The 27,806-nt window shown below is 38.0% G+C and overlaps 1 protein-coding gene across 2 annotated transcripts in view; it reads right to left on the reverse strand.

Moving 5' to 3' along the window:
• The window catches only part of RB1 (RB transcriptional corepressor 1), a 131,925-nt gene that overhangs the window by 98,287 nt on the left and 5,832 nt on the right, over positions 1-27,806 (reverse strand). For both annotated transcript variants that reach the window (XM_047756420.1, XM_047756421.1), the window contains exon 3: positions 2,916-3,031. In XM_047756420.1, the coding sequence (XP_047612376.1) occupies positions 2,916-3,031 (116 nt within the window). The remainder of the gene's footprint in view (positions 1-2,915; positions 3,032-27,806) is intronic.

Raw genomic sequence — 27,806 nt, forward strand, 5'->3', positions numbered from 1 at the left:
GCTGCAGCTCTGATTCGACCCCTAGCCTGGGAACTTCCATATGTTGTGGGTGCAACCCTAAAAAGAAAGTTATGAAAAGTTCCACAGATATAGAAGGGATTGGAGCAGCCATGACACATTTTGTGGAAAACTAAATTAAGGAGGGACAGAAGGCACAGTAAAGAACCATGATGCTGCTTCGAAAAGAGAGCAAAGCTAGTGTGCCAAGAAAAAGAAATCAACCTTAGAAGAGCATTTATTCAAGAACCCTCTCACACCCAGTTTTGAGATATACAGCAGTATGTATCCATGCAATACCATTAAAATGGTACTGCTACTACAAGGCCTTCTTTTTCTAGTGGTAACTTGGGTGAGTTTCCATTCCTTCTGTCGCCCTCCTCTGAAGGAGAGAAGAAAGGGCAGGAAGTTGAGAGGGAAAGAGAGGAGGGAGACAGGAATAACAAGCCATAATTAAGATATACAGATCTGCAGATAATCACATATTCCACAGCAGGATTGATGCTGATCTATAAACTATTTACCAAACCCAAATTAAGTACAGAAATTGTTGAGAGTAAGTACTTAAAAACCTTTTTTAGCAATTTCACCCCATTTTTATGCCTGCTGAATCTAACAATAAAAAAAAAATGATCCCTTGTTTGGTAGGATTTTTGTTTCATTCTTCTAGTAATTAATTTCTATTTAAAAAAAAAAATCAGTCTGTGAAATATTGGAAAGAAGGGGAACTAGTCCTTCATCAGAGCATGTTTAAGAAGCAGTGGTCCAGGAATTCCCCTGCGGCTGAGTGGTAACGAACCGGACTAGTATCCATGAGGATGTGGGTTCAATCCCTGGCCCTGCTCAGTGGGTTAAGAATCCTGAGTTGCTATGGCTGTGGCGTAGGCCTGTAGGTGCAGCTCTGATTCAACCCCTAGCCTGAGAACCTCCATATGTCTCAAGTACAGCTCTAAAAAGAAAAAAAAAGGGGGGGAAAAAAGGTAGTTGTCTAGATAACATTCCTATGTAGTTATCAGAACACAGAGATGTCCTAAGAAAAAGTTGTATCAAACATATTACTATATTTATGGTAGTGATATTATTTATGGTACGCTTATTTCATAAATCATTGTTGTTCTATGAATACTCGGGAAACATTTAGGAAAATCTTTGTCAGGAAAATTCTTTCTGCTGTGGCTCTGGCATAGGCCAGCGGCTACAGTTCCGATTAGACCCCTAGCCTGGGAACCTCCATATGTCTCAGGAACGGTCCTAGAAAAAGCAAAAAGACAAAAATAAATAAATAAATAAATAGAAGTCTAAGAATACCTAAATACACTATATTGCAGTCATCTGTTTAATTTTTTCTTTCCCACTGGATTGAGTTTCTTGAGGTCAGAGACCACATCTCACCTCTATAACACTAGAACCTAGTAAAGTATCATAGTGCCTAAGAGTTGAAAACTTTTGTTTCTTTTCCCTATTTTCAGGGGAAGGGGAGGGATGGGAGGAACCTACAGAAAAAAAGAGATGAAGACCTCATCCGTGTCTATGCTGTTACAGCCACTGACTCAATTAACTATTTACTTCTCTATTCATTATAAGTTATTTAATTCTCATAAGTCTACAAAGTAGCTAATAATTTTCATTTCACAGGAAAGAAAAGGAACCTGAGACTTAATAAGGATAGGTAATCTTCTCCAAGTCATATACCTTAAAAAATAAATGCTACCTTAACCCAAATATTCACTCTCTTTGCAATCCTCTGACGCCACTAAAACATTTGCTGGTGAGTGAATAAATTAATCTGGATATCTACCTTTATATTTAGATTAATTTTCAGTTATATAAAAACTATTTTGATTTAATGATTTTATTTAATTAAGTGAAACTGTGAGGGAGTTCCCGTTGTGGCTCAGTGTTAACAAATCTGACTAGGAACCATGATGTTGCGAGTTCAATCCCTGGCCTTCCTCAGTGGGTTAAGGATCCAGCATTCCCATGAGCTGTGGTGTAGGTTGCAGATGAGGCTCAGATCCCTCGTTGCTGCAGCTCTGGTGTAGGCCACCAGCTACAGCTCCGATTAGACCCCTAGCCTGGGAACCTCCATATGCCACAGGAGTGGCCCAAGAAATGGCAAAAACAGACAAAAAATAAATAAAGTGAAACTGTGAAATCTGACAGGTAGACAAATTCTAATTTAAGAAATTAAATATGAACATACATGGCTTTTGTTTCCACATTTTATTTAGAGTAGTAAAGAAAAGTTACCAAACACTTTATCTCATTTACTCATGATACCAGTTATGTTAACTCTTGGATAAAGATGGCTTTATCCAAGAAAAAACATAACTATCTTTTCAGTCACATTATTTACTGTTCCATTTCATAAATATGCTGCAAAAGAAATGACTGGAAGCCCCTAAAAGCTTCTCTTAAGTTGCTGGAAATAATTAGTAAACTCCTCTTATTACTAAGCTCAATACAGACATTAATTATTTTCAGGGGTAAGTATTATAATAATATTCAACTGAATATATAGCCTTAAAAAGTATATAATCATAATATCTATTGTATTTAACTATTTTAAACTTTAATCAACTAAATTTAAGATAGACATACTACTTTTACAAAGGTTTTTATATATAAAAAGCCTACTTCATAAATCCTTGCTTCTTTTGTCCACTTTACCAAGAGCTACTTCAAGAGAGTTTAGAGACAGTGAGACATACAAGGAAAATTTTCACAGGACACAAACTGCTACATTTAAGCAAGTACAGCATAAATACACTTTCATCAAGAACTCTAATGAAGAACGAGAGTTAGATGACCTAAATTCTGTTTTATTTAATTTTAGTATTTCCCTCTAATTCCCTAGTTAAGTAAAATGAAAGCTCAGAAATAATGGCAGAGGCCTTTACTAGTGTAAGAAATTTTACCTGATGTCAATGTTTTTCTGCAGCTCAGTGAAGGTGAATGGCATTTCATCTAGGTCAACTGCTGCAATAAAGATACAGATTCCCCACAGTTCCTTTTTCTTTTGAATATGACCTTCCTGGGAACAACAACAACAAAAGGTTCAAATATTTCATTAAATTATTTACCTACTGGCCAACGTATTAAAACTGTATTATATGCAATTTTTTTCTTATTCAACATAACAAAATGTGTTCCTGAATTTTTATGTCATATGTCTGAAAGCACTTAATTTTACACTAATAACAAACCCTTAAGTTTTATATTGTAAGGCAAAAAAATCACTAGAAAGATAAAAAAGTTAAATTACAACTTTCTATAAAAATAAAGGGGCCAGTTGGTTCTTTAAAGTAAATATTTTCATTTTTCTAAAATCCAACACCATCAAAGCCAAGTTAAAATAATTCAGACTCCATAATATAAATCATTTTAAAAAAAAAAGTCCATTTCCTTATTTGATTATCCTCCTTTTTCTCTAATTCACTTGTTCTTTATCAATCCATTGATTCAAGTATTTTTTAACCTTAGAAATTCTTATCTCTCAGTGCCATAACTGCTTTCCTAGCCAACAGAAATAATAACACATACCTCATTTTGTAAAAATAAATGAGAGATTAAAATCCTAGCATAATGACTGGTATATAATTAGTAACGAATTATGGCTATCACTTTCATTAGAATATATTTCCATTATCATTAGAATACTTTTCCCCCTAAAAATACATAGCTTTAAATATATGTTTTATATGTAAAAATTGGATTATATTAAGTTGAAAACAAAAGAAATACCAAATTATCTGATGTTCTATTAAACAACTGGAACTATTTGCTTAATCTTAATTGAGAATACAAAAGAGCTGAAAAGTATGTGATGAAATTTTTCATTGTTTTGAAATAAAAAATAAAAGCTTTAGAAAAAAAAATCCTAAATTGTCAAATTTTATGGACAATATGAATCTTATCAGCATCCAACTCTAAATTTGTCCTTAATTTCAGCTACTTGAGGAGAAAATATTTCAAAACTTATATTACAACTCTACACCCAGTAGAACTGTTAAAATTAAAAAGACTGAAAATATCAAGAGTTGATAAGATGTAAAGCAATGGAACACTCAAACCTTACTGACAAAAACGTAAAAATCGTACAAACATTTCAGAAAACAAGTTTAGCAAGTTTTTTAAAGTTATATACTTTCCATAACACTTAGCAATTCCACTCCCAGATACCTATACCCAAGAGAAATGTAAACTTTGTACTTGAATGTTAACAGTGGCTTCATTTATAAAAACCAAAAACTCAAACAACCCAATATAAAAACAGGTGAAAATACAGTGTGGTATATCCATTTAATGGAATATTATTCAACAGTAAAAAAAGGGGAAAGTATCTACAAACCCAGCATAGATAAATCTCAAACTTACTACAATAAGGTAAAAAAACCAAACACAAAAGGGTACAGGCTGTGCACCCTTGTGATTTCATACAGAATTCCAAAGGCAAAAACTAATCTCTAATGTCAGAAAGCAGATCAGTGGCTGCTTGAGCACAGGAGTAGAGGTGCTGGGGAATCACCATCAAAGAGAATGAGAGAAATTTCTGGAGTAACACAAAATTTCTGTATCTTTTTTTTCCCCTCTTTTTTGGCTGCCCCACAGCATATGGAGTTGCCAGGCCAGGGATCACATCCGAGCTGGAGTTGCAGCAATGCCAGGTCTTCAAACCCACTGTGCTGGGCTGGAGATTGAACCTGCATCCCAGTGCTGCAGAGCTACTGATCCTAATGCACCACAGCAGGAACTCCAAAAATTTCTATATTTTAATGGTGGTAATTAAGTGGTTAAATAACATTTGTCAAAAATTAGTGAATTGTTCACTTAAAACTGGTTGATTTTAGTGTATGTAAATTATACCTCAATAAATATGACTTTGAAACTTTCGTACATACTATTTCTGAAACTAAACATACAAATTGCTAATTTTAGCCAACCGAATTCAACAACATATAAAAAAGATCATACACCACGACCAAGTGGGATTCATCCCAAATTCACAAAGATAGTTCAACATACACAAATCAAGCAAGGTCATACACCACATTAACAAAAGATAAGTCAAAAACCGCATGATCATCTCAATAGATGCGGAAAAAGCATTCAACAAAGTCCAACGTCCATTCATAATAAAAACTCTTACCAACATGGGTATAGAGGGAACATAACATAATAAAAGCCATTTATGACAAAACCACTGCCAATATAATACTCACTGGAGAAAAGGTGAAAGCCTTCCCGCTAAAATCTGGAACAAGACAAGGATGCCCACTCTCACCACTTTTATTCAACATAGTATTGGAAGTTCTAGCCACAGCAATCAGACAAAAGAAATAAAAGGTATCCAAATTGGAAGAGGTAAAACTGTCACTCTATGCAGATAACATGATACTATATACAGAAAACCCTAAGGATGCCACACAAAAATTACTCAAACTGATCAACAAATTCAGCAAAGTAGGTTGCATTTCTGTATACTAATAATGAAATATTTAAAAAGGAATATAAAAATACCTTTTAAAATCGCACCCCTAAAAAATTAAATACCTAGGAATAAACCTGACTAAGGCCATGAAAGGGCATGCTGAGAACTATAAAACATTAATCAAGGAAATTAAAGAGGATTCAAAGAAATGGAAAGATATTCCATGCTCCTGGATTGGAAGAATTAGCACTGTTAAAATGGCCATAATATCCAAAGCAATCTACAGATTCAGTGCAATCCCTATCAAATTACTCATGACATTTTTCATGGAACTACAACCAACAATCCAAAAAGTACCATATAAGACCCAGAATTGCCAAAGAAATCCTGAGGAACAAAAACCAAGCAGGAGGCATAACTTTCCCAGGCTTCAGACAATATTACAGTATTTAAGACAGTGTGGTACTGGTACAAAATCAGACACACAGACCAATGGAACAGATCAGAGAACCCAGAAATAAACCCAGAGACCTTTGGTCAATTAATCTTCAACAAAGGAGACAAGAACATAAAATGGGAAAAAAAACACTCTTTTCAGCGAGTGATGCTGGGAAAACTGGAGAGCTGCACATAAATCAATGAAATTAGAACACACCCTCACACCTTGCACTAAAACAAACTCAAAACGGCTTAAAGATTTATTAAACGTACGACACCATACAACTCCTAGAAGAGAACACAGGCAAAATATTCTCTGACATCAACCATACAAATATTTCTTAGGTCAGTCTCCCAAAGCAATAGAAATAAAAACAAAAAGAAACTAATGGGACCTAAACAAACTTACAAGCTTTTGCACAGCAAAGTAAACAATTAAAAAAAAATACAACCTATGGAATGGGAGAAAATAGCTGCAAATGATGCAGCTGACCAAGGCTTAATTTCCAAAATATACAAACAACTCATACAACTCAACAGCAAAAAAACAAAACAAAACAAAAAAACCCAACTGAAAAAGGGGCAGAAGACCTGAATGGACATTTCTCCAAAGAAGACATACAGATGGCCAACAGACACATGAAAAAATGCTCAACATCACTAATTATTAGAGAAATGCAAATCAAAACTACAATGAGGTACCACTTCACACTAGTCAGAATGGCTATCAATAGTAAGTCTACAAATAACAAATGCTGGAGAGGGTATGGAGAAAAGGGAACCCTCCTACACTGTTGGCAAGAATATAAATTAGCACAACCACTGTGGAAAATGTATGGAGGTGCCTCAGAAAACTAAATATAGAACTACCATATGACCCAGCAATCCCATTCCTGGGCATATATCCAAACGCTTTCACTGAAAAAGTTACATGCACCTCTACATTCATTGCAGTGCTATTCACAATACCCAAGACAAGGAAATAACCTACATGTCCATCAACAGATGAATGGATTAAGAACATGTAAATATACACAATGGAATACTACTCAGCCATAGAAAAGAACAAAATAATGCCATTTGCAGCAACATGGATGGAACTAGAGAACTCTCATACTAAGTGAACTAAGTCAGAAAGAGAAAGACAAATACCATATGATATCACTTATATCTGGAATCTAATATATGGCACAAATGAACCTATCTACAGAAAAAAAAAAAAAAAACCTCATGGACATGGAGAACCTATGTGTGGTTGAAAAGGGATAGGGGAATGGAGTGGGATGTACTGAGAGTTTGGGGTTAGTAGATGAAAACCATTGCATTTGGGCTGGATAAACCATGAGATCCTACCATATAGCACAGGGAACTATATCTAGCCACTAGTGATGAAACACGATGGAGAATAATGTGAGAAAAATAATACACACACACAACCCAGTCACTTTGCTGTACAGCAGAAATTGACAGAACACTGTAAATCAACAATAATAAAAAAAAATCTTTTTAAATAACTACAGGGAGTTCCTGTCATGGCTCAGTGGTTAACAAACCCAACTAGCATCCGTGAGGACTCAGGTTGGATCTCTGGCCTCACTCAGTGGGTTAAGGATTTGGCATTGCCGTGAGCTATGGTGTAGGTTGAAGATGGCTCCCATGTTGCTGTGGCTTGGCATAGGCCAGTGGCTACAGCTCCGATTCAACCCCTAGCCTGGGAACCTCCATATGCAGAGGGTGGGCCTTAAAAAGACAAAAGACAAAAAAATAAATAAATAAATACAAAATCACAATAACTGTAGGGCTGAGTCAAGATTTAGTGTAATATATATATTCAAAGAACTATTTATAATATCAAAAATGGAAATAGCTTAAATATCTTTAAATAGAATGATTAATTAAATTATGAGAGAGAGATCATGGAGTAACATAAAACCCTTAAAATATCTGAAACATTCTAAGGACATGGGAAAATACCAAAAGCATGTTAAGAGGAAAAAACACCAGAGTACCAAATTACGTGTATATTTTAATTCCAATTTTGTGGAAAAATTTTAAAAAGAAGTAAAAGCAAAAAGTATATCACAATGTTACTATTATCTCTAGGTGGTAGGATTAAAAATGATTTCCATTTTCTTCCTTAATCATACATACATTTTCTTAATTACCTATAACTATAAAATGGGGCAGGTAAGTCAATTATAAAAAAGTACTAAATTTATATAAAGCAGGAGTGAGAAAAATTAGGAGTACTCTTAAAAATCTTTAAAATATTAAAATTTTAATTGAAGACAGTGCAGTTTAAAAAAAAAAAAAAAAACTACAATCTACACTTAAAGGGCTACCTATTAACCTGTAATTTAGGTTAGTTCCTTTGAACCACCCAACTGATAACCCCTAATTAGTGACAACTTGTACCTGCTTTTTCACAATGCACTAACTTACAAAAGAGCTCCACCAAGTGGTAACATAAGTCATCTTGGAAACATCTGAAAAGTAGGTTATCTTACTATTCATGCTATCGTAAGTAACATGAATTTAAATTCAAATTTTAAAAGTTAAAAATACTATTATCTTCACTTTTTAAAATATCTGCCATGACCATGGAAATAAGCCATAAAAAATATGCTCTTTATCTCAGGGTCAAAAGGACACATCCTTACACTAGATTCATGAGACGTCAATGAGTGCGTGGCAATAAAGTTACCAGGTAAATGCACTGGAACAGCAGAAGGTACAAGACCTACCTTTATCTTCCACTCCTGGATTTCCTCTTCATCAAGGTTATATGAAGGAACAAGAGGGGATAACTTGCTAATATGCCAAAAAACCCTCTCTCTCACTAGTATCACTAAGTGACAGCAGTTAGTATAAGGAAATTCTTTGATGTGCTCAGAAGCAAAAGGCAAGAGTGGCAGAGCCAAGAAGAAGAATGCAAAAGCTAATTTTATGTGTATTCAATCACATTTTTGACACAACATGCTGGGGTAAACACTGGGCAATTAGCCATCCAGTTACACAATGCCTTTGTGGGGAAAGAGTTGACGCTACTCCCAGAAAAATACAGACCTGGCAAGTCCTTCTACCTAAGAGATGTGTACCTGGGGCTCCTTCCCTTAAGAACGTCTACAGAAGTCAGGGGACAGACCTAAGCACTTAAGTAAACTGCAGTTCAGCTTACTCACTTGCTCAGCTGTCCATATCTCAACTAGTACGTAAGCATTTTAAGGACATAAGAATTACATCTAATCACTGCTGTACCCCCAAGAGCCTAATACGATGTTTAGCACTAACTTATGTGAAATGAATATTTTTTAAAAAAAAAGTAACAAGAATCATACCCCAGTATAGGATAGAATGATTTTTTGGACTTTCTCCCCCTCGTATGCTCAGAGAAACAAAGAAGGAGCAAAACTGAAACACAAATAAAAACTCTACTTAAAAGAGACACATGCACCCACATGTTCATTGCAGCACTATTCACAATAGCCAGGACATGGAAACAACCCAAATGTCCATCGACAGATGATTGGATTCAGAAGATGTGGTATACACACACAATGGAATACTACTCAGCCATAAAAAAGAACGACATAATGCCATTTGCAGCAACATGGATGGAACCAGAGAATCTCATACTGAGTGAAAAGAGCCAGAAAGACAAAGACAAATACCATATGATATCACTTATAACTGGAATCTAATATCCAGCACAAATGAACATCTCCTCAGAAAAGAAAATCATAGACTTGGAGAAAAGACTTGTGGATGCCTGATGGGAGAGGGAGGGAGTGGGAGGGATCGGGAGCTTGGGCTTATCAGACACAACTTAGAATATATTTACAAGGAGATCCTGCTGAGTAGCATTGAGAACGTTGTCTAGATACTCATGTTGCAACAGAACAAAGGGTGGGGGAAAAAAAATGTAATTGTAATGTATCCATGTAAGGATAACTTGATCCCCTTGCTGTACAGTGGGAAAATTAAAAAAAAAAAAAAAAGAAACACAAATAAAATGTATAAGGTAACATATAACTGTCTACAACAGTTTCTTTAGCTCCTGATAACACATTTTTTGAAGTACCAATAAAACTCAAATATTATAGACCTCATTTCCTAAACATGCGATACATAACTGACCTAGAATTTAGTTTCTAGTCAAGTTCTCTGTTTAGTTTATTGAGTTAAAGATCGAAAAGATGATCCACCCAAGACGATATAGCTATAGAGGAGAAAAAAATGCCACCGAATTCAAACAGCCACTAATTAATTGGTTTTTCTGTAAAAGATCTATGAAAGCGATGTCTACCACTCTTAAAAAGATAAAAACACTGAGAAGAGGGGTCAATTCCTACAACTCAGATTGTATAAAAGGTATCTTCTGAAGTTCGCATGTCAACTCATTCTACCAATATCACATACAATCCTTGGGAAAAGGAAACTATAACTAATTAATAAATGAGATGGCATTAGAACAAAAGACTCTCGATTGGAAGGGAACAGAAAGAGATCACTGATCATCAAGTCCTAAGGTCTGGGAGTTTCTAGGATTTCAAGTCATAAATGATAATCTTTGGCAAATCTGCCAAAATTTTTAAAAACTTAAGAGAACCCATCATGTTTATTTTCAATAATACCTCAGTAACTAAGGAAGTAAATATTTCACTTTTGCTAGAACTTAATGCAAGGTAACACAATTTACCTTTATGTTGATAAAAAAGTATTGGTAAGCAGCTTTGTATACCCTGAATAAAACCAGGAAAAATAATTATTTAATTTTTAAAAGTTTGGTAAACTTTCTACAACAGATCCAAGGTGGGGGAAAGATTGTTGATTTCTGAGTGCAATACAATTTTGACTCAACTTACCTGAAAAAAATAGTTTGTAGAATGAGAAAATTGAGGTATTTAATTTTCATGTTAAAAAGAGATAAATTAGGAGTTCCCGTCATGGCCCAGCAGTTAACAAACCGGACTAGCATCCATGAGGATGCGGGTTCAATCCCTGGCCTCGCTCGGTGGATTAAGGATCCGGCATTGCCGTGAGCAGTGGTGTAGGTCACAGACACGGCTCGGATCTGGCATTGCTGTGGCTCTGGCATAGGCAGGTGGCTACAGCTCGGATTGGACTGCTAGCCTGGGAACCTCCATATGCAGCAGGTGCAGCCCTGGAAAAACAAAAAGAAAAAAAAAGAGAGAGAGAGAGAGAGAGAATTAAAAAAGGAAAAGAGGAGTTCCTGTTGTGGAGCAGTGGTTGACGGGTCCGACTGGGAACCATGAGGTTTCGGGTTCGGTCCCTGCCCTTGCTCGGTGGGTTGACGATCCGGCGTTGCCGTGGGCTGTGGTGTGGGTTGCGGACGCGGCTCGGATCCCCCATTGCTGTGGCTGTGGTGTAGGCCGGTGGCTGCAGCTCCGATTGGACCCCTAGCCTGGAGGCTTCCATGTGCCGTGGGAGCAGCCCAGGAAAATAGCAAAGGTACAGAAAAAAAAAAAAAGGAAAACAAATCAGATTTTTTTTTTCTTTTTTGGCTGTCCCGCAGCATATGGAGTTCCTGGGCCAGGGATCAGCACCCCCCACCATAGCTGCAGCAATGGCAGATACACAACCCACTGTGTAAGGCCAGGGATCAAACCTGTGTCCCAGCACTACAGAGACACTGCCAATCCCACTTTGCCCCAGTGGGAGCTCCAGGAATAGAAATTTCTGATAAAATAATTCACTTCAAACCTCTCCTAAATATCTAGGTCTCATATAAACTTGTTTATCTGATCAGAGCTAAGTATGTAACAGACACAAATAAGTACCAATTTGAACATCGATAATTACAAATACAACGCCTCTAAAATTATAATGCCTATAATAAGGAAAAAATTCACTGAAAGATTATTTACAATAGTTTATTTCAAAACAACATCTATTGTATCTAAATTATATTTATACAGGGCATAAGATGTTTAAAGAACAGAAAACCCCTAGTTCTATAAAATGGAGATTTAAGATTCCCTAGCATACCTGGAAGTTTTAACAATCTCCATTGTCATTCTAATCCTATGGAAAAGAAGGTGCTAAAGAGTATCTGATGTATTCTTCTGGTATCTGCTTCTAATATGGAGGATAAAAATATCCTCTTTATGGAGGATAAAACTTAGAGTTTGTCACTATCTTTTTGGAGAATTGGGGGGAGGAGTTTTTTTAAAAGAAAATACATTATAGCTGTTTTCAGTAATTTAATCCTAACATGTACTAGAAAGGATTTTTTTTTTTTAATCTTGGACAACTACATAACTCAAGACCAAAAAAACTCCAAAATATATAGGTAAAGAAACTGGGCATTCTGGGGAGGGTAATTTTGGACATTTAATTAACTGAATTAATTCAATAATATTCCCTAAATGCCCACTGAGCGAGCACATTCTAACTGCTAGGAATAATACATCAGTAAACAAAATAAACATTCCTGTCCCCTGGAGCTGACATTTTAGAGGAAAAAGAAAGATAATAAACAAAAATCAGTGTATATATAAGTAAACTATACGCCAAGTTTAAAAAACAGCAGGGTATCCCGTCCTGTTGATGGGAATGTAAACTGGTATAGACACTACGGAGAACAGTACGGAGGTTCCTTAAAAATCTAAAAATAGTCACCATATGATCCAGCAATCCCACTCCTGGACATATGTTCAAAGAAAACTCTAATTTGAAAAAATACATGTACCCTAATGTTCACAGAAGCACTATTTACAACAGCCAAGACATGAAACAACCGAAGTGTTCATTGATAGATGAATAAAGAATAAAGAATATATGGATAAAGAAGATATGGTGTATATATACATTGGAATATTCCTCACGCATTAAAAGGAATGAAATAATGTCATTTGCGCAACATGGACAGACCTAGAGATTATCATACTAAGTGAAGTAAGTCAGAAGTCAACAACAAATATCATGTGACATCACTCAAATGTGGAGCCTAAAAAGTGATACAAGTGAACTTACTTACAAGACAGAAACAGACTCCCAGACACAGCAAAAAAATGTACCGCTTACCAAAAGGGGAAAAAGGTTGGGATTAACAGACACATTATTATATATAACATAGGTAAACAATAAGGTTCTACTACATAGCACAGGGAACCATATTCAATACCTTGTAATAATCTATAGTGGAAAAGAATCTAAAAAAGAATACACACATACACATATATAACTGAATCACTTTGCTGTACACCAGAAACTAACACAACACTATAAACCAACTATACTTCAATTTTAAAAGTATATTTGAGTTTTGAATATATATGTGCGTGTATATATAAATACATACTTCTTTGAAATCTTGAAAGGGAAATATAAAAATGATGGGAAAAAATGATAAGACAAGATAATACTACCTGAAAAACTACATGCTATGCCTTAAAAGATGTCATTCAAAACAGTAAACAACCAGTAGAAAATGCATAGTGACCATGAAATAAAATAAAATAGCTTCTCATAAAAAGCCTAGTTGGTCTTCATTCAGAGATGAGAGTAAAATTCCTTCCATGGGTCCTCAGGAAGAAGAGAATATACTGCAGTAAACAACACTGGCCAACAGTAAAAACTTTCATGAAAAAAGGGCAATTTTAAAAGTAGGCAGTCCAATTATACATTATTATAATAATTATATATAAGTATGTTAGATACATCTGACATAGTTTATGATGAAAGTTCATGATGAACTTTAATGTTATCTAACATATACATTAAGTATAAAACATTAAATGGTGAGAAAATAGGAAAGAAACGGTATGATTAAAATTTTTAGAGAACATAAAAGTGGAGAAAAATCAATGAAACCAAAAATTGTTTTTTGGGAGTTCCCATCGTGGCACAGCGGAAACGAATCCAATTAGGAACCATGAAGTTGCAGGTTTGATCCCTGGCCTTACTCAGTGGGCTAAGGATCCAGCATTGCAGTGAGCTGTGGTGTAGGTCACAGATGTGGCTCGGATCCCGAATTGCTGTGGCTGTGGTGTAGGCCGGCAGCTGTAGCTCTGATTCGACCCCTAGCTTGGGAACCTCCATATGCCATAGGTGCGGCCCTAAAAAGACAAAAGACCAAAAAAAAAAAAAAATTTGGGGGGGGGGAAAAAATAGGGACACTTTTAGTTAGATTGATCAAGAAAAAAAAGACTCAAATTAGCTAAAATTAGGAATGAAATAAGGACATTAAGACCAATCTTACAGAAATAAAATTATAACGGAAATGCTATGAACCACTGCATGCTGACAAATTAGATAAGGTAGGTGAAATGAACAAACTCCTAAGGGGATAAAAACTACCAAAACCAACTCAAGAAGACATTGACAATCTGAATAGACCTATAACAAGTCAAGAGACTAGATTAATAATTTTAAAGCGTCTACACAGGGAAAAGTCCAGGCTCTGATGATTTCACTGGTGAATTCTACCAAACATTTAAAGTAGAATAAATATCAGTTCATCAAATTGCTCCATAAATAATTAAGAAGAGGAAACATTTCCAACTCATTCTGTGAGATGTCAGTACTACCCTGACACTAAAAATCAGACAATAATATTAAAAGAATAGAGACCAAAATATCTTATGAACATGTGTATAAAAATCCTCAACAAAGTACTAGGAAACCAAATTCACAAACACATAAAAAGAATTATACACTATGACCAAGTGAGACTTATCCTAGAAATGTAATATAGTTTTAAAATCTTAACTTAATGTAAAACACTATATCAGTAAGGAGAAAAAACATGTAATTGTCTCAAGAGACACTGAAAAATCATTTGACAAAATCCAAAATCATTTGACAAAACACTCAAAAGGAATAAAAGGGAACTTCCTCAACCTGACAAAAGGCATCTACAAAAAGTCCACATCACTCACTCATGGGTTAAGGATCTGGTGTTGCGGCAAGCTGTGGCCTACATCAACATAGCTCAGATCTGGTATTACTGTGGCTGTGGCATAGGCCTCAGCTGCAGCTCTCATTCGACCCCTGGCCTGGGAACTTCCATATGTCACAAGTGCAGCCATAAAAAAGAAAAAAAAAAAAGTCCACATGATAAGTAAGGGTAAAAGTCTGAACTGTTCTCGCCCTAAGGACAGAAAAAGATAACAATGTTTTGGAGGTTCTGTCCAGGACAATTTGAGAAGAAAAAGAAATAAAAGGCATCCAGATTGTAAAGGAAGAAGTAAAACTATCTCTATTTGCAGACAACATGATCTTGTATACAGAAAATCCTAAGGAATACACCAAAAAACTGTTTGAACTAAAATATGAATTTGGCAAGTTTTCAGGGTATAAAATAGACATACAAAAGTCATACAAAAATAAACCAAAAACCCAAAATGAACTCCATTTATAATAGCATCAATAGAATAAAATACTTAGGAATATTTTTTTTAATTCTAAGACTTATATTCTCAAAACTAAAGACACTGTTGAAAGAAATTAAGGAATATCTAAGTAAATCAAAGACATTTCATGCTCATGTATCTGCATATTGTTAAAATGGAAATACTCTCCAAATTAATCTACAGAGTCAGCATAATCCCTACTGAAATCTCAACCGCCTTTCTAAAAGAAACTGACAAATTGATCTCAAAATTCATATGAAGAGAGAATTCTGGGAAGACAATGGGGAGCAGTAGAAATGTCTCCCCACCTAGACAACAACTGCACTGGCAGAATGTGTCCTATGTAACTATTCCAGAACCTTGGAGTCTATTAAAGGCTTGCAACTTCCAGGGAAAGGCAGAGAAGGTAAATTATAGTCCATTTCTACCAATTTCAGCTCTTAGCACAGTAGCAGCTACTCAAGGCCAACTGCCACCCACATGGCAGGCAACTGGGCACATGCTTCTAGAACAGCCCGCACACAACCTACCAGAGCCAGAGTGAGGAAAAAACAACCCTGTTCTCCAAATTTCACAGACCTGTGCTCTGATCACTGACTGTTGCTCATCACAGAAGTGCAAACAAAGGAGGGGGGTACTGTCGTTGCACCTCCCACACTGTTGCAAGCACCTCTCTCTCTAGTTAAAGCAATTTCCAGGAGATTGAAGAGGTTACTGCCTTCCTCCCACTCTTCATTATTCTCTTTTTCCTGTTTTGGGAGCCAGTTGTTGATGACTAAGACACTAAAAAGCAACCACATATATAAAGGAAATTAGCAAGTCACAGTGCATACCCAAGAAAGGCAAAGACCCAGAAAAGACCTGAGAAACCTTAAGTTTATACAGGTTGATCCCCAGCACAACAACCAAAACCAAGTAAGACCAAAGCAAACACAAACAAAAAATAAAACCCAAAAACAGCAAACTCTAGGGAAGGGGGGAGATTCTCATTTCCGGACTTACATTATTAGATTCAACTGTCCAATTCTCAATAACAACAACAACAACAAAATTAAAAACCAAAGCATACAAAGAACAAGAAAGTATGGTTCATTTAAAGGAAAAAAGTTGGCCAAAAGAAAGTGTCCCTGAAAAAGAACTGAATGGCAGATTTTCTAGATGAAAACTAAGATGCTAAAAGAACTAAAAGAAGACATGTTAAGAAAATGATGTACAGGAGTTTCCATCGTGGCGCAGTGGTTAACGAATCTGACTAGGAACCAGGAGGTTGCAGGTTCGATACCTGGCCTTGCTCAGTGGGTTGGGGATCTGGCATTGTCACGAGCTGTGGTATAGGTCACAGGTGCAGCTCGGATCTGGCGTTGCTGTGGCTGTGGTATGGGCTGGAGGCAACAGCTCTGATTAGATCTCTAGCCTGGGAACCTCCATGTGCCATGGGTGCGGCCCTAAAAAAAGACAAAAAAAAAGAAAATGGTGTACAAAAAAATGTAAATATCAATAAACAGAACACCTAAAAAAGAAACCTCTAGAAATTCTGGGTCTGGAAAGTATCATAACTAAAATGAAAATTTCACTAGAAAATTCAATAATAGATCTGAGAAGGCAGAAGAAAGAAACAACAAACTTGAAGACAGGACAATATACTGAATCTAAGAAACAGAAAGAAGAAAAAAAAAAGGAAGAAAAGAGAATAGAGACTAAGGGGCCTGTGAGACACCATTAAATGGAAGAACATATGCATTATGGGAATCCCAGAGAAGAGAGAAAAAAGAAAACAGGGAAAATATTTTTTTAAATAATTGCCAAAAATTCCAAAATCTGACGAAAGACAGGAATGTAAGCATCCAAGAAGCTCCACAAACTCCAAGTAAGAAGAAATCAAAGAGACCTGTATCAAGCCATATTATAATTAAGCTGTCAATACCAAAAGACAAAGGGAGAATTTTTAAGGCAGCAAGAAAGGATCATACATAAAGGATCTTTAATGAGATTACTTATAGATTTCTCATCAGAAACTCTGAAGGCCAGAAGGCAGTGGGTTGATATAGTCAAAGCACTAAAAGAAGGAAAAAAAACTGTCAGCCAAAATTGCCATAGCCAGAAAAATTTTCCTTCAAAAGTGAGAGAAAAATTAAGACATTCCTAAACAAGAGTTAAGAGAGTTCATTACCACTAGACATGTCCTGTAAGCAATGCTAAAGGGAGTATTGGCATTCCAGTTGTGGCTCAGTGGGTTAACAACCAACATACTGTCTGTCAATCCCTGGCCTCGCTCAGCAGGTTAAGGATCCACTCTTTCTGCAAGCTGCAGTGTAGGCTGCAGATGTAGCTAGGATCCAGTGTTGCCACGGCTGTAGGCTTAGACTGCCAGCTGTAGCCCTGATTTGACCGCTAGCCCAGGAACTTCCATATGCCACAGGTGCGGCCCTCAAACGAAAATTTAAAAAGGGAGTCTTGCCAGTTGAAATTAAGGGACTAAAGTCAGTAACGCAAAGCCATATGAAGAAATAAAGATCTCAGTAAAAGTAAATACATGGGCAAATGTAAAGGATTACATGGGCAATTGTAATAATGGCAGGTAACGCCACTTTTTATTTTCTACATAATTTAAGAGACTAAAGCATTATGAATTACTAGTTTGTTTTTTGGACTCAATATAATAAGATCTAATTCTGTGACATCAACAACTGAAAGGAGTGTGGACAGAAGTGCTGAGGAAGCACAGTTTTCAGGCTATGGAAATTAACCTTGAATAAATCCAAATTAGAATGTTAAAATGTTAGGTTGTTAAATGTAATCCCCACAGTAACTATAAAGAACACAGTTAAATGAAATAAGAAAGGAAATATACACAAAGGGAAATAAGAAAGGAATTAAACACTTTAATACAAAAAGCCAACTAAACACAAAAGAATAACATAAAAACAGACAATCAACAGAAAAACCAAGAAAACCAAATGCTCGTACTTAGAAAAGATCAATAAAATCAATAGACCTATAGTCACATTAACTAAAAGATACAAATCACTCATAACAGAAATGAATGCAACTCTTTTTCTCCTGATGGCTTTATCAGCAAGAGAATTCTCTTTTTAACTTTTACCATTTTAATTAGGATATGTCTTGGTGTGGGTCTCTCTGGGTTCATCTTGTTTAGGACTCTATTTCCTGTACCTGGATATTTGTTCCTTTGTCCACGTTTGAGAACTTTTCAGCCATAGTTTAATCGAATACATTTTCTATTCCCTTCTCTCTCTCTTCACCTTCTGGGACCCGTGTCATAGGAATGTCAGTACACTTAAGCTGTCTCAAAGGTCTCCTGAACTATTCTCATTTAAAACTTTTTTTTCCTTTTTGCTGTTCTGACTTGGTGATTTCCATTATCCTATCTTACAGATCCAGTATGTGTTCTTCTGCATCACTTAACCTGTTACTAACACTCTCCAGTGTGTTTTTCATTTCAACTGTTGCGTTCTTCAGCTCTGACTTGTTCTGATTCTTTGTGTTTTCTAGTTTCTTGTTAAAAATTCTCACTGGGGAAGCTCCTGTTGCAGCACAGGGGAAATGAATCTAACTAGTATCCATAAGGATACGGGTTTGATCCCTGGCCTCGCTCACTGGGTTAAAGGATGAAGCATTGCCACGAGCTGTGGTATAGGTCGCAGATGTGGCTTGGATCCCATGTTGCTGTAGACTGGCAGTTGCAGCTCTGATTCAACACCTAGCTTAGGAACTTCTATATGCCTCGGGGTGCAACTCTAAAAAAGAAAAAAAAAATTGTGTGTTCATCTATTCTTTTTTTTTTAATCTTTCCAGGGCCGAACCTGTGGCATATGGAAATTCCCAGGCTAGGGGTCTAATCGGAGCTACAGCTGCCCGCCTATGCCAGAGCCACAGCAATGCCAGATCTAAGTCACGTCTGCGACCTACACCACAGCTCACAGCAACACCGGATCCTTAACCCACTGAGCGAGGCCAGGGACCGAACCCGCAACTTCATGGTTCCTAGTCAGATTCGCTTCCACTGCACCACGACAGGAATTCCATGTTCATCTATTCTTTTCCCCAGATTAGTCAGCATTATTATTGCTTTGAATTCTTTATCAAGCATTTACCTCTGTTTCATTACAGGCTTTCAGGGTTATTTTTCTTGCTCTTTCACTTGAACCATGTTCTTCTGTCTTCTCATTTTAACTTTCTCTGTCACCATGAAATTAGGTGAAACAGTTACCTATCATAGTCTTGAAGGCATGTCCTTGTGTGGGAAGGTCTCTAGGCAGCCTGCATGTGTCTAGTGGCTTTGGTGCAAGAGCTGCCAGATCTAAAGAGAGCACAGGCCACATCTTCCCCTGGGGTATGCTGACAGCTACCACCTTGGTAGGAGGTAGGACTGGAGTTGGAGTTGAGCCAGGTGCAAGCCCAGGCCTCTCCTCTGCTCAATGGCTGTCAATACCCTATGTGGGAGGGGCAGGGCTCAAGGAGCTGGGGCAGGAGTCCTGAGGGAGTTGGATTTTGCCTGGTGTGGTGGCTGTCTCTGCCTTTGTATGAGGACCTGAGGGTGTGGGGCTGCAATTCTGAGCTGATTTTACTTTCCCTCCCACCACTGGTATACATGCCCTGGTTAGAGGCTGGGTCGGGACTTGAAGGGGTTGATGCCACAGTACTGACCTGATTTCTCTCCCTTCTAGGTGCACACAGGGACATGTGCTCCTTCAATGGCAGTTTCCATCCTGGAACTAGTTTTGCTCCCTCTTGAGTGTGTGCAAGAACACACGTGCACTTCACTGACAACATTCGCTGCCCAGAAACTGGTTTTGCTCTCTCTGGAGTGCACGCACTGACACATACACTGGCAGTGGCTGCTTCTGCCTGGTCATCAGACAGAAGCAGGGTCCATCAGGCTCGATTCCCTCCAAGAGTGCACACTCTCATCAGCAGCCCCCTGCCTTAGTGGAGTGCGACGCCAGAGCAAGAGGGGCTAGAGTAGGATCCCTGTGCAGCCTGAGAGGTACACTGGGGTGGTCCAGGCAAGCCAGCCAGAACCCCAGGAAGTGTTCAATCTGCTGCCTCTGTGCTGTGACTGGGAGCAGGCAAGACTGTGCGTACTCTTCAAGAGCAGTCTCAGTTTTCTCGCAGCCCTCCAGTAAGCTCCACTGGTTGCCAAACCAGCCAAGGGGGTCGTCTTCACCAGTCAGACCCTTAGGCTAGGGTGCTCGATATGGGGCTCGAATCCCTCACTCCCTCAGGATGATCTTCAAGCCTGTGACATCCCCTTCCTCTTCTGTGTCTGGCACTAGGGGTGTAGGTCCCAACCAGACTGCTTCTCCTCCCTTCCTACCAGACTCTGTGTGGTTCTTCCTTTACGGCCTTGACTGTGGCAGAGCCATCTTGCCCGTCACCAGGTCAATTTCACCAAGCACTGCCCTACATGCAGCTGTAGTTCTGATGTGTTGGTGAGTGAAGGTAAGCTCAGCGTCCTTCTACACCATCTTGATCTCTCTCCTCCCTCTGCACTATTTCACAGCGGCTGCACTAATGTATGTTCTTACCAACAGGGTCCTAGAGGTTCTCTTTCTCTGCAGTCTCACCAATATTTCTTATTTCTTATACTTTTGATAAAAGCCACTCTAACGTGATATTTTATTGTGGTTTTTGGTCTGCATTTCTCTGATGATTAGAGATGTTAAGCACCTTTTCATGTTTGCCATCTGTATGTCTTCCAGGAAAACATGTCTATTCAGCTCCTCTTCTCATTTTTAATTGGTTTGGATTTTTGCTATTGAGTTGTATGAGTTCTTTTTTTTTTTTTTTTCCCGGTCTTTTGTCTTTTAGGGCTGCACCCGGGGCATATGGAGGTTCCCAGGCTAGAGGTCTAATCAAAGTTGTAGCTGCTGGCCTACACCACAGCCACAGCAATGCCAGATCTGAGCTGCGTCTGCGACCTACACCACAGCTCACGGCAACGCCAGATCCTTAACCCACTGAGTGAGGCCAGGGATCGAACTCCCAACCTCATGGTTCCTAGTCGGATTGATTTCCACTGTGCCACCACAAGAACTCCCGAGTTGTATGAGTTCTTTATGTACTTTGGATATTAACCCCTTATCAGATATATGACTTGCAAATGTTTTCTCCCAATTAAGTTCCCTTTTCATGTTTTTGATAGTTTCCTGTATAGAAGCTTTTTTTTTTTGTAGTCCTCCTTGTTTACTTTTGCTCTTGTGGCCTTTGCTTTTGGTGTCAAATCCAAAAAAAAAAAAATCACTGCCAAAGACCAATGGCAAGGAGCCTACCACCCATGCTTTCTTCTAGGAGTTTATGCTTTCTCATGTTCAAGTCTTTAATCCACTTTCAGTTAATTTTTGTATATTGTTTGAAACAGTGATCTAGTTTCATTTTTTTGCATGTAGCCGTCCAGTTTTCTCAGCACCTTTTATTGAAGAGACTACCCTATCCTAAAATATTTGACATAAATTAATTGACCAAAAATGTGTAGGTTTATTTCTGGGCTCTCTATTCTTTTCTACTGGTCTATGTGTCTGATTACCAATTCCATTCTACTATAGCTTTGTAATATAGTTTGAAATCAGGAAGTGTGATGGCAACATTTAGATACAATACCAAAAGCGTGATTCATAAAAGAAGGATTTATAACCTAGACTTAATTCAACATTTCTGCTCTGTGAAAGACACTGTCGAGAGAATGAGAAGGCAAGCCACACAGTGGGAAAAAAATATCTGCAAAAGATACATCTGAAAAGGACTGTTATACAAAATATGCGAACTCCTCCTAAAATACACTAAGACAATAAACACCTGATTAAAAAGTCAGCACACAGTGGGAACAGACACCTCTCCAAAGAAGATGTGCAGATGGCAAGTAAGCATATAAAAATATGTTCAGCATCATATGTCATTAGAGAATTACAAATTAAAACAACGAGATACCGCACCTATTAGAATGGCCAAAATTCAAAACATTGACGACATCAAGTGCTGACAAGAATGTGGAACAATAAAAACTTTCATTAATGGTACAGCCACTATGGACACAATTTGGAGGTTTCTTACAAAAATAAACATACTTCACCACAGGATCTTACCGTACAATCCAGCAATCATATTCCTTGGTATTTACTTAAAGAGTTGAAAACTGGGAGTTCCCGTCGTGGCGCAGTGGTTAACGAATCCGACTAGGAACCATGAGGTTGCGGGTTCGGTCCCTGCCCTTGCTCAGTGGGTTAACGATCCAGCGTTGCTGTGAGCTGTGGTGTAGGTTGCAGACGCAGCTCGGATCCTGTGTTGCTGTGGCTCTGGCGTAGGCCAGTGGCTACAGCTCCGATTCGACCCCTAGCCTGGAAACCTCCATGTGCCGTGGGAGCGGCCCAAAGAAATAGCAAAAAAAAGACAAAAAAAAAGAGTTGAAAACTGATGTCTGTACAAAAACCTATGCATGGGGGTCTAATCAGAGCTACAGTTGCTGGCCACAGCCATGTGGGATCCAAGCCACATCTGCAACCTACACCACAGCTCACAGCAACACTGGATCCTTAACCTACTGAGCGAGGCCAGGGATTGAACCCGCAACCTCATGGTTCCTAGTCGGATTTGTTTCTCCTGCGCCACAACATGAACTCCAGAGCACAGATATCTTTCAATAAGTAAATGGTTATACAAACTGTGGTCCAACCATACCATGGATAACTACAAAAAAAAAAAAAAAAGGAGTTCCCATCATGGCTCAGGGGTTAACAAACCTGTCTAGTATCCATGAGGACATGGGTTTGATCCCTGGCCTCATTCAGTGGGTTAAGGATCTGGCATTGCCAAGAGCTGTGGTGTAGGTCGCAGATGCAGCTTGGATTCCATGTTGCTGTGGCATAGGCCAGCAGCTACAGCTCCAACTAGACCCCTAGCCTGGGAACCTCCAGATGCCACAGGTGGGGCCCTAAAGAGACAAAAGACAAAAAAAAAGGGGGGGGGGGACAAACTATTTGCAATGGAATGGATTGTGATTCCCCCATTCCCACCCCACAATTTTCAGGTATGGCAAGCTAAAATGAGGATAGAAGTGTAGGCCTAATCCAATCTGACCAGCATTCTTACATGAACAGGAAATCTGGGCACACAAAAAGGCATGAGAGATGAGCGCACAGGAAAACCATCGGAGAACACAAGGGAAAGGCAACCATCTCCATCTGCATGTCAAAGAGGGAGGCCTCAGAAAATAGCAAACAGGCCTAGTCTTATCTAGGACTTCTAGGCTCCAGAATTACGAGAAAATGTATTTCTGTTGTTTATCCACCCAGTCTGTAGTATTTTGTTATGGCAGCCCTAGCAAACTAGTATGTTGACATTTAACATCTCAAGGGAATTATGCTGAGTGAAAAAAGACAATCCCAAAGATTAAACACTATATGATCTCATATACATTCCATTCTTGAAATTATGAAATACTGCTGACCCTTGAAGAACAAGGCTACAAACTCTGTGTGTCCACTTATAGGTAGATTTTTTTTCAACAGTAAATACTAAAGTAACACATGGCCCGAGATTGGCTGAATTCTCAGATGTGGAACTGCAGAAAAGAAGAATCTTGCATATGAAGAAACTGCATAATGGAGGGCCAACTATAAGTAACATGACTGTTGACTGTGTGCCCCTAACCCCCCACTGTTCAGGCGTCAATTGTATGTCATGCCGTCATTGAATAAAGATCTTATTAAATGTCTATGTAGGGAGTTCCCATTGTGGTGCAGTGGAAACAAATCCGACTAGGAACCATGAGGTTGCAGGTTCGATCCCTGGCCTCGCTCAGTGGGTTGAGGATCCGGCGTTGCCAGGAGCTGTGATGTAGGTCACAAGAAGCGGCTCGGATCCCACATTGCTGTGGCTGTGGTGTAGGCCGGCAGCTACAGCTCCGATTCGACCCCTAGCCTGGGAACTCCCATATGTCAAGGGTTGCGGCCCTAAAAAGCAAAAAAAAAAAAAAAAAATCTAAGTATACTCAAACTGGTCTATTGGTACTGTCAAGTAATACTTTAAAAGATGATTATTATCACTGGTCATCTCTGGAGGACGTTAGAGAACAAACACATCAGCTTGAAAACTAATCAATAAAAGCCAAGAATAAAGCACTTATCCTACCTTTCCTGAATGATGTGTACTTTGGAGTAAGAAGAGTTGATGGAGGAAAGTCTCTCTTTATACAAGATTTACAACTAATACTTGAAAAGGGAATGATATAGTCCTAAGTTCACCATTTAGCAACCCCTAATGGAGCCAAGTCAGTGGTCATGAGTGATAGCTTACATCAAAAAAAATAAAATAAAATAAAAATAAAATAAAAAGAGATAACAAGCATTAAGTGCCTACTAATGGGCATACAACATCTCTGAAGTACTACTTCCAGAAAATATCAAACCAGGACCTGATCAGACCTCTAGATCCATTTCTAGGAAATACAAAGAATTAGACAAATATGTAAAACAATGAGGAGGTACAATCTGTAAAATACACACGGAGAGAAATTCCACAGGATAAAAAAATCCAGTTTCTTCAACAAATAAATTGAAAAAAATGAGAGGAAACGAAGGGAAGGAAGAAGTGAAACGTACATATTACAAGAGATTTAAGACACAAATCAACCAATCACACTGTATGGACCTTATTTAAATCCTGACTAGAACATACTGAAAAAAAAAAAAAAAAGAATTTATGAAACAATAAAATCTGAACATTGAACATTTTATATTAAGGAAATTTAATTGATTTTGTTAGGTATGATGAACTGTGGTCATTTTTTGAGCATTCTTTTTTCCCTACACATACTAAAATATGCATGGATGAAACATCATATCTGGGATTTACTTTATAATAATCTGGAGCCAGGGAGAAATACGGTTTGGCCACAACTGATAACTGGTTAAGCTGGTTAAGAGGTTATCTGAGAGTTCATACTATTTTCTCTATCTACTTTTATAAGTATCTGACATTCTCTATAATATTTTTAAAAATTAATCCTAGAAAAGTTTTCTATCAGAATTTTTATCAAAAGAAGCTGCAGATATCCTACATCTATATAACACAAATGTAACATTCATGAACATGTTCTTAAATGAATTTGTCTCAGCAACTCCCACATGCAATCAGGAAAAAAAACAAAGAAAAAGGGTACATATATTGCTAAGGACTAGAAAATAACAGGTAAAGAGACTTTTCATTACACATAATTTTAAAACAGATGTTCTGCTAAGGTTATTAAGAAACTTCTTCATATTCTGCAGTACAGCTTAAATGGAATGCCTAGTATTACTCCGACTCAACTATTCTTTTCAATTATCTTTCTAAACATATGACCTCTAAAAAAATGCCCCTATCAAAGGCAATATATTTCAAAACTCAAATATATATACACTCACTGTGTATATATATATATATGCAAAGCCCTAAAAGGTTAATATTCAAACATTATTTCTGCTTTACAGATAAGCAAATCAAGACTGGAGAATTAACCAATTTGCCTAAAATCATATAGCCATACTACAACTACAATCAAAGCCTTTAGCTTTGAAGTCCAAGGCCTTTTCTGTTCTACGGCACTGCCACTTAGGATGCAGGAAAAAAACCCCAAAATTCCAACAACTGATTCACCCTAAGTCATAGTATGAAAAGCACTCCTGGCCAATTTCTTGATGAAAGTCCCCAAGTTAGGGGTTGAATCAGAGCTGCAGCTAAGGCCTATGCCATAGCCACAGCAACAGTGGATCCAAGCCACCTCTGCCACCTATACTGCAGCCAGATCTTTAACCCACTGAGGCCACAGATCGAACCCGAATCCTCACAGAGACAATGTTGGGTCCTTAACACTCTATGCTACAATGGGAACTCTGCAAGTTCCTTATTTTATTCATAAGCCATAAGCAGCATGAACACAGTCTAATCTTAGGACAGCAATCACATATTACACATGTAAACATTTACACAAAAAAGAGACACTTCTAGACAAAATATCTCAACTCTTTAAAAGAATTTTTAAAAAATATGCTCAACATCACTAATTATCAGAGAAATGCAAATCAAAACTACAATGAGGTATTACCCCACAGTGGTCAGAATGGCCATCAGTAAGTCTACAAATAACAAATTCTGGAGAGAGTGTACAGAAAAGGGAACCCTCCTACAGTGCTGGTGGGAATGTAAATTGGTACAACCACTCTGGAAAACAGCATAGAGGTTCCTCAGAAAACTAAAAATAGAACTACCTTATGACCCAGCAATCCTACTCCTGGACATACATCAGGACAAAACTACAACTCAAAAAGACACCTGCACCCAGGTATTCACAGCAGCACAGTTCACAACAGCCAAGGCATGGAAACAACCTAAAAATGTCCAGTGACAGATGAATGGATCAAGAAGATGTGGTACATATACACAATGGAATAGTCCTCAGCCATTAAAAAGGAAATAATGCCATCTGCAGCAACATGGATGCAACTAGAAATTCTCATACAAATGTAGTAAGTCAGAGAGAGAGAGACAAATGCCATATGATATCACTTATATGTGGAATCTAAAATATGGCACAAATAAACCTTCTATGGAACAAAAACAGACTCACCGACCTGGAGACCAGACTTGTGGTTGCCATGGGGAAGGGAAGGGAGTAAGATGGACTGGGAGTTTGGGGTTAGTAGATGCAAACTATCACATTTAGAATGGAGAAGCAATGAGGTCCTGCTATATAGCACATGGAACTATATCCAATTACTTGTGACAGGACATGAAGGAACATAGTATGAAAAAAAGGATGTATATGTATGTATGACTGGGTCACCTTGCTGTACAGCAGAAATTAACAGAACATTATAAATCAATTATAATTTTTTAAATAAAGTATTGATATGCTTTCATGTATGCATAACTTTTTTTTATTCTCAAAGAGCTTAAAAATGTGTATCTTAACAAAAATACAACAGAATCTCTACACATTCATTTAAAAATCAACCACTTTTTTGAAGTTCCCATTGTGGTGCAGTGGAAACGAATGGGACTAGTAACCATGAGGTTGTAGGTTTGATCCCTGGCCTCACTCTGTGGTTAAGGATCTGGCGTTGCCGTGAGCTGTGGTATAGGTCACAGATGCAGCTCGGATCCTGTGTTGCTGTGGCTGCGGCGTAGGCAGGCAGCTTTAGCTCGGATTCGACCCCTCGCCTGGGAACCTCCATGTGCCATGGGTGCAGCCCTTAAAGAGAAAAAAATTTTAAAAATTCAACCATTTTAACTGATTTCTAAATTCTCCTTAAAATTATTAGTTTAGGAGTTCCCGTCATGGCGCAGTGGTTAATGAATCCAACTAAGAACCACGAGGTTGCAGGTTCGATCCCTGGCTTTGCTCAGTGGGTTAAAGATCCAGCATTGCCGTGAGCTATGGTGTCCGTTGCAGACATGGCTCAGATCCCACGTTGCTGTGGCTGTGGAGTAGGCCAGTGGCTACAGCTCCAATTCAACCCCTAGCCTGGGAACCTCCATATGTCTCGAGAGTGGCCCAAGAAAATGGC

This window comes from Phacochoerus africanus, chromosome 13 (genome assembly GCF_016906955.1).
Source record: "Phacochoerus africanus isolate WHEZ1 chromosome 13, ROS_Pafr_v1, whole genome shotgun sequence".
Classification (NCBI taxonomy): domain Eukaryota; kingdom Metazoa; phylum Chordata; class Mammalia; order Artiodactyla; family Suidae; genus Phacochoerus; species Phacochoerus africanus.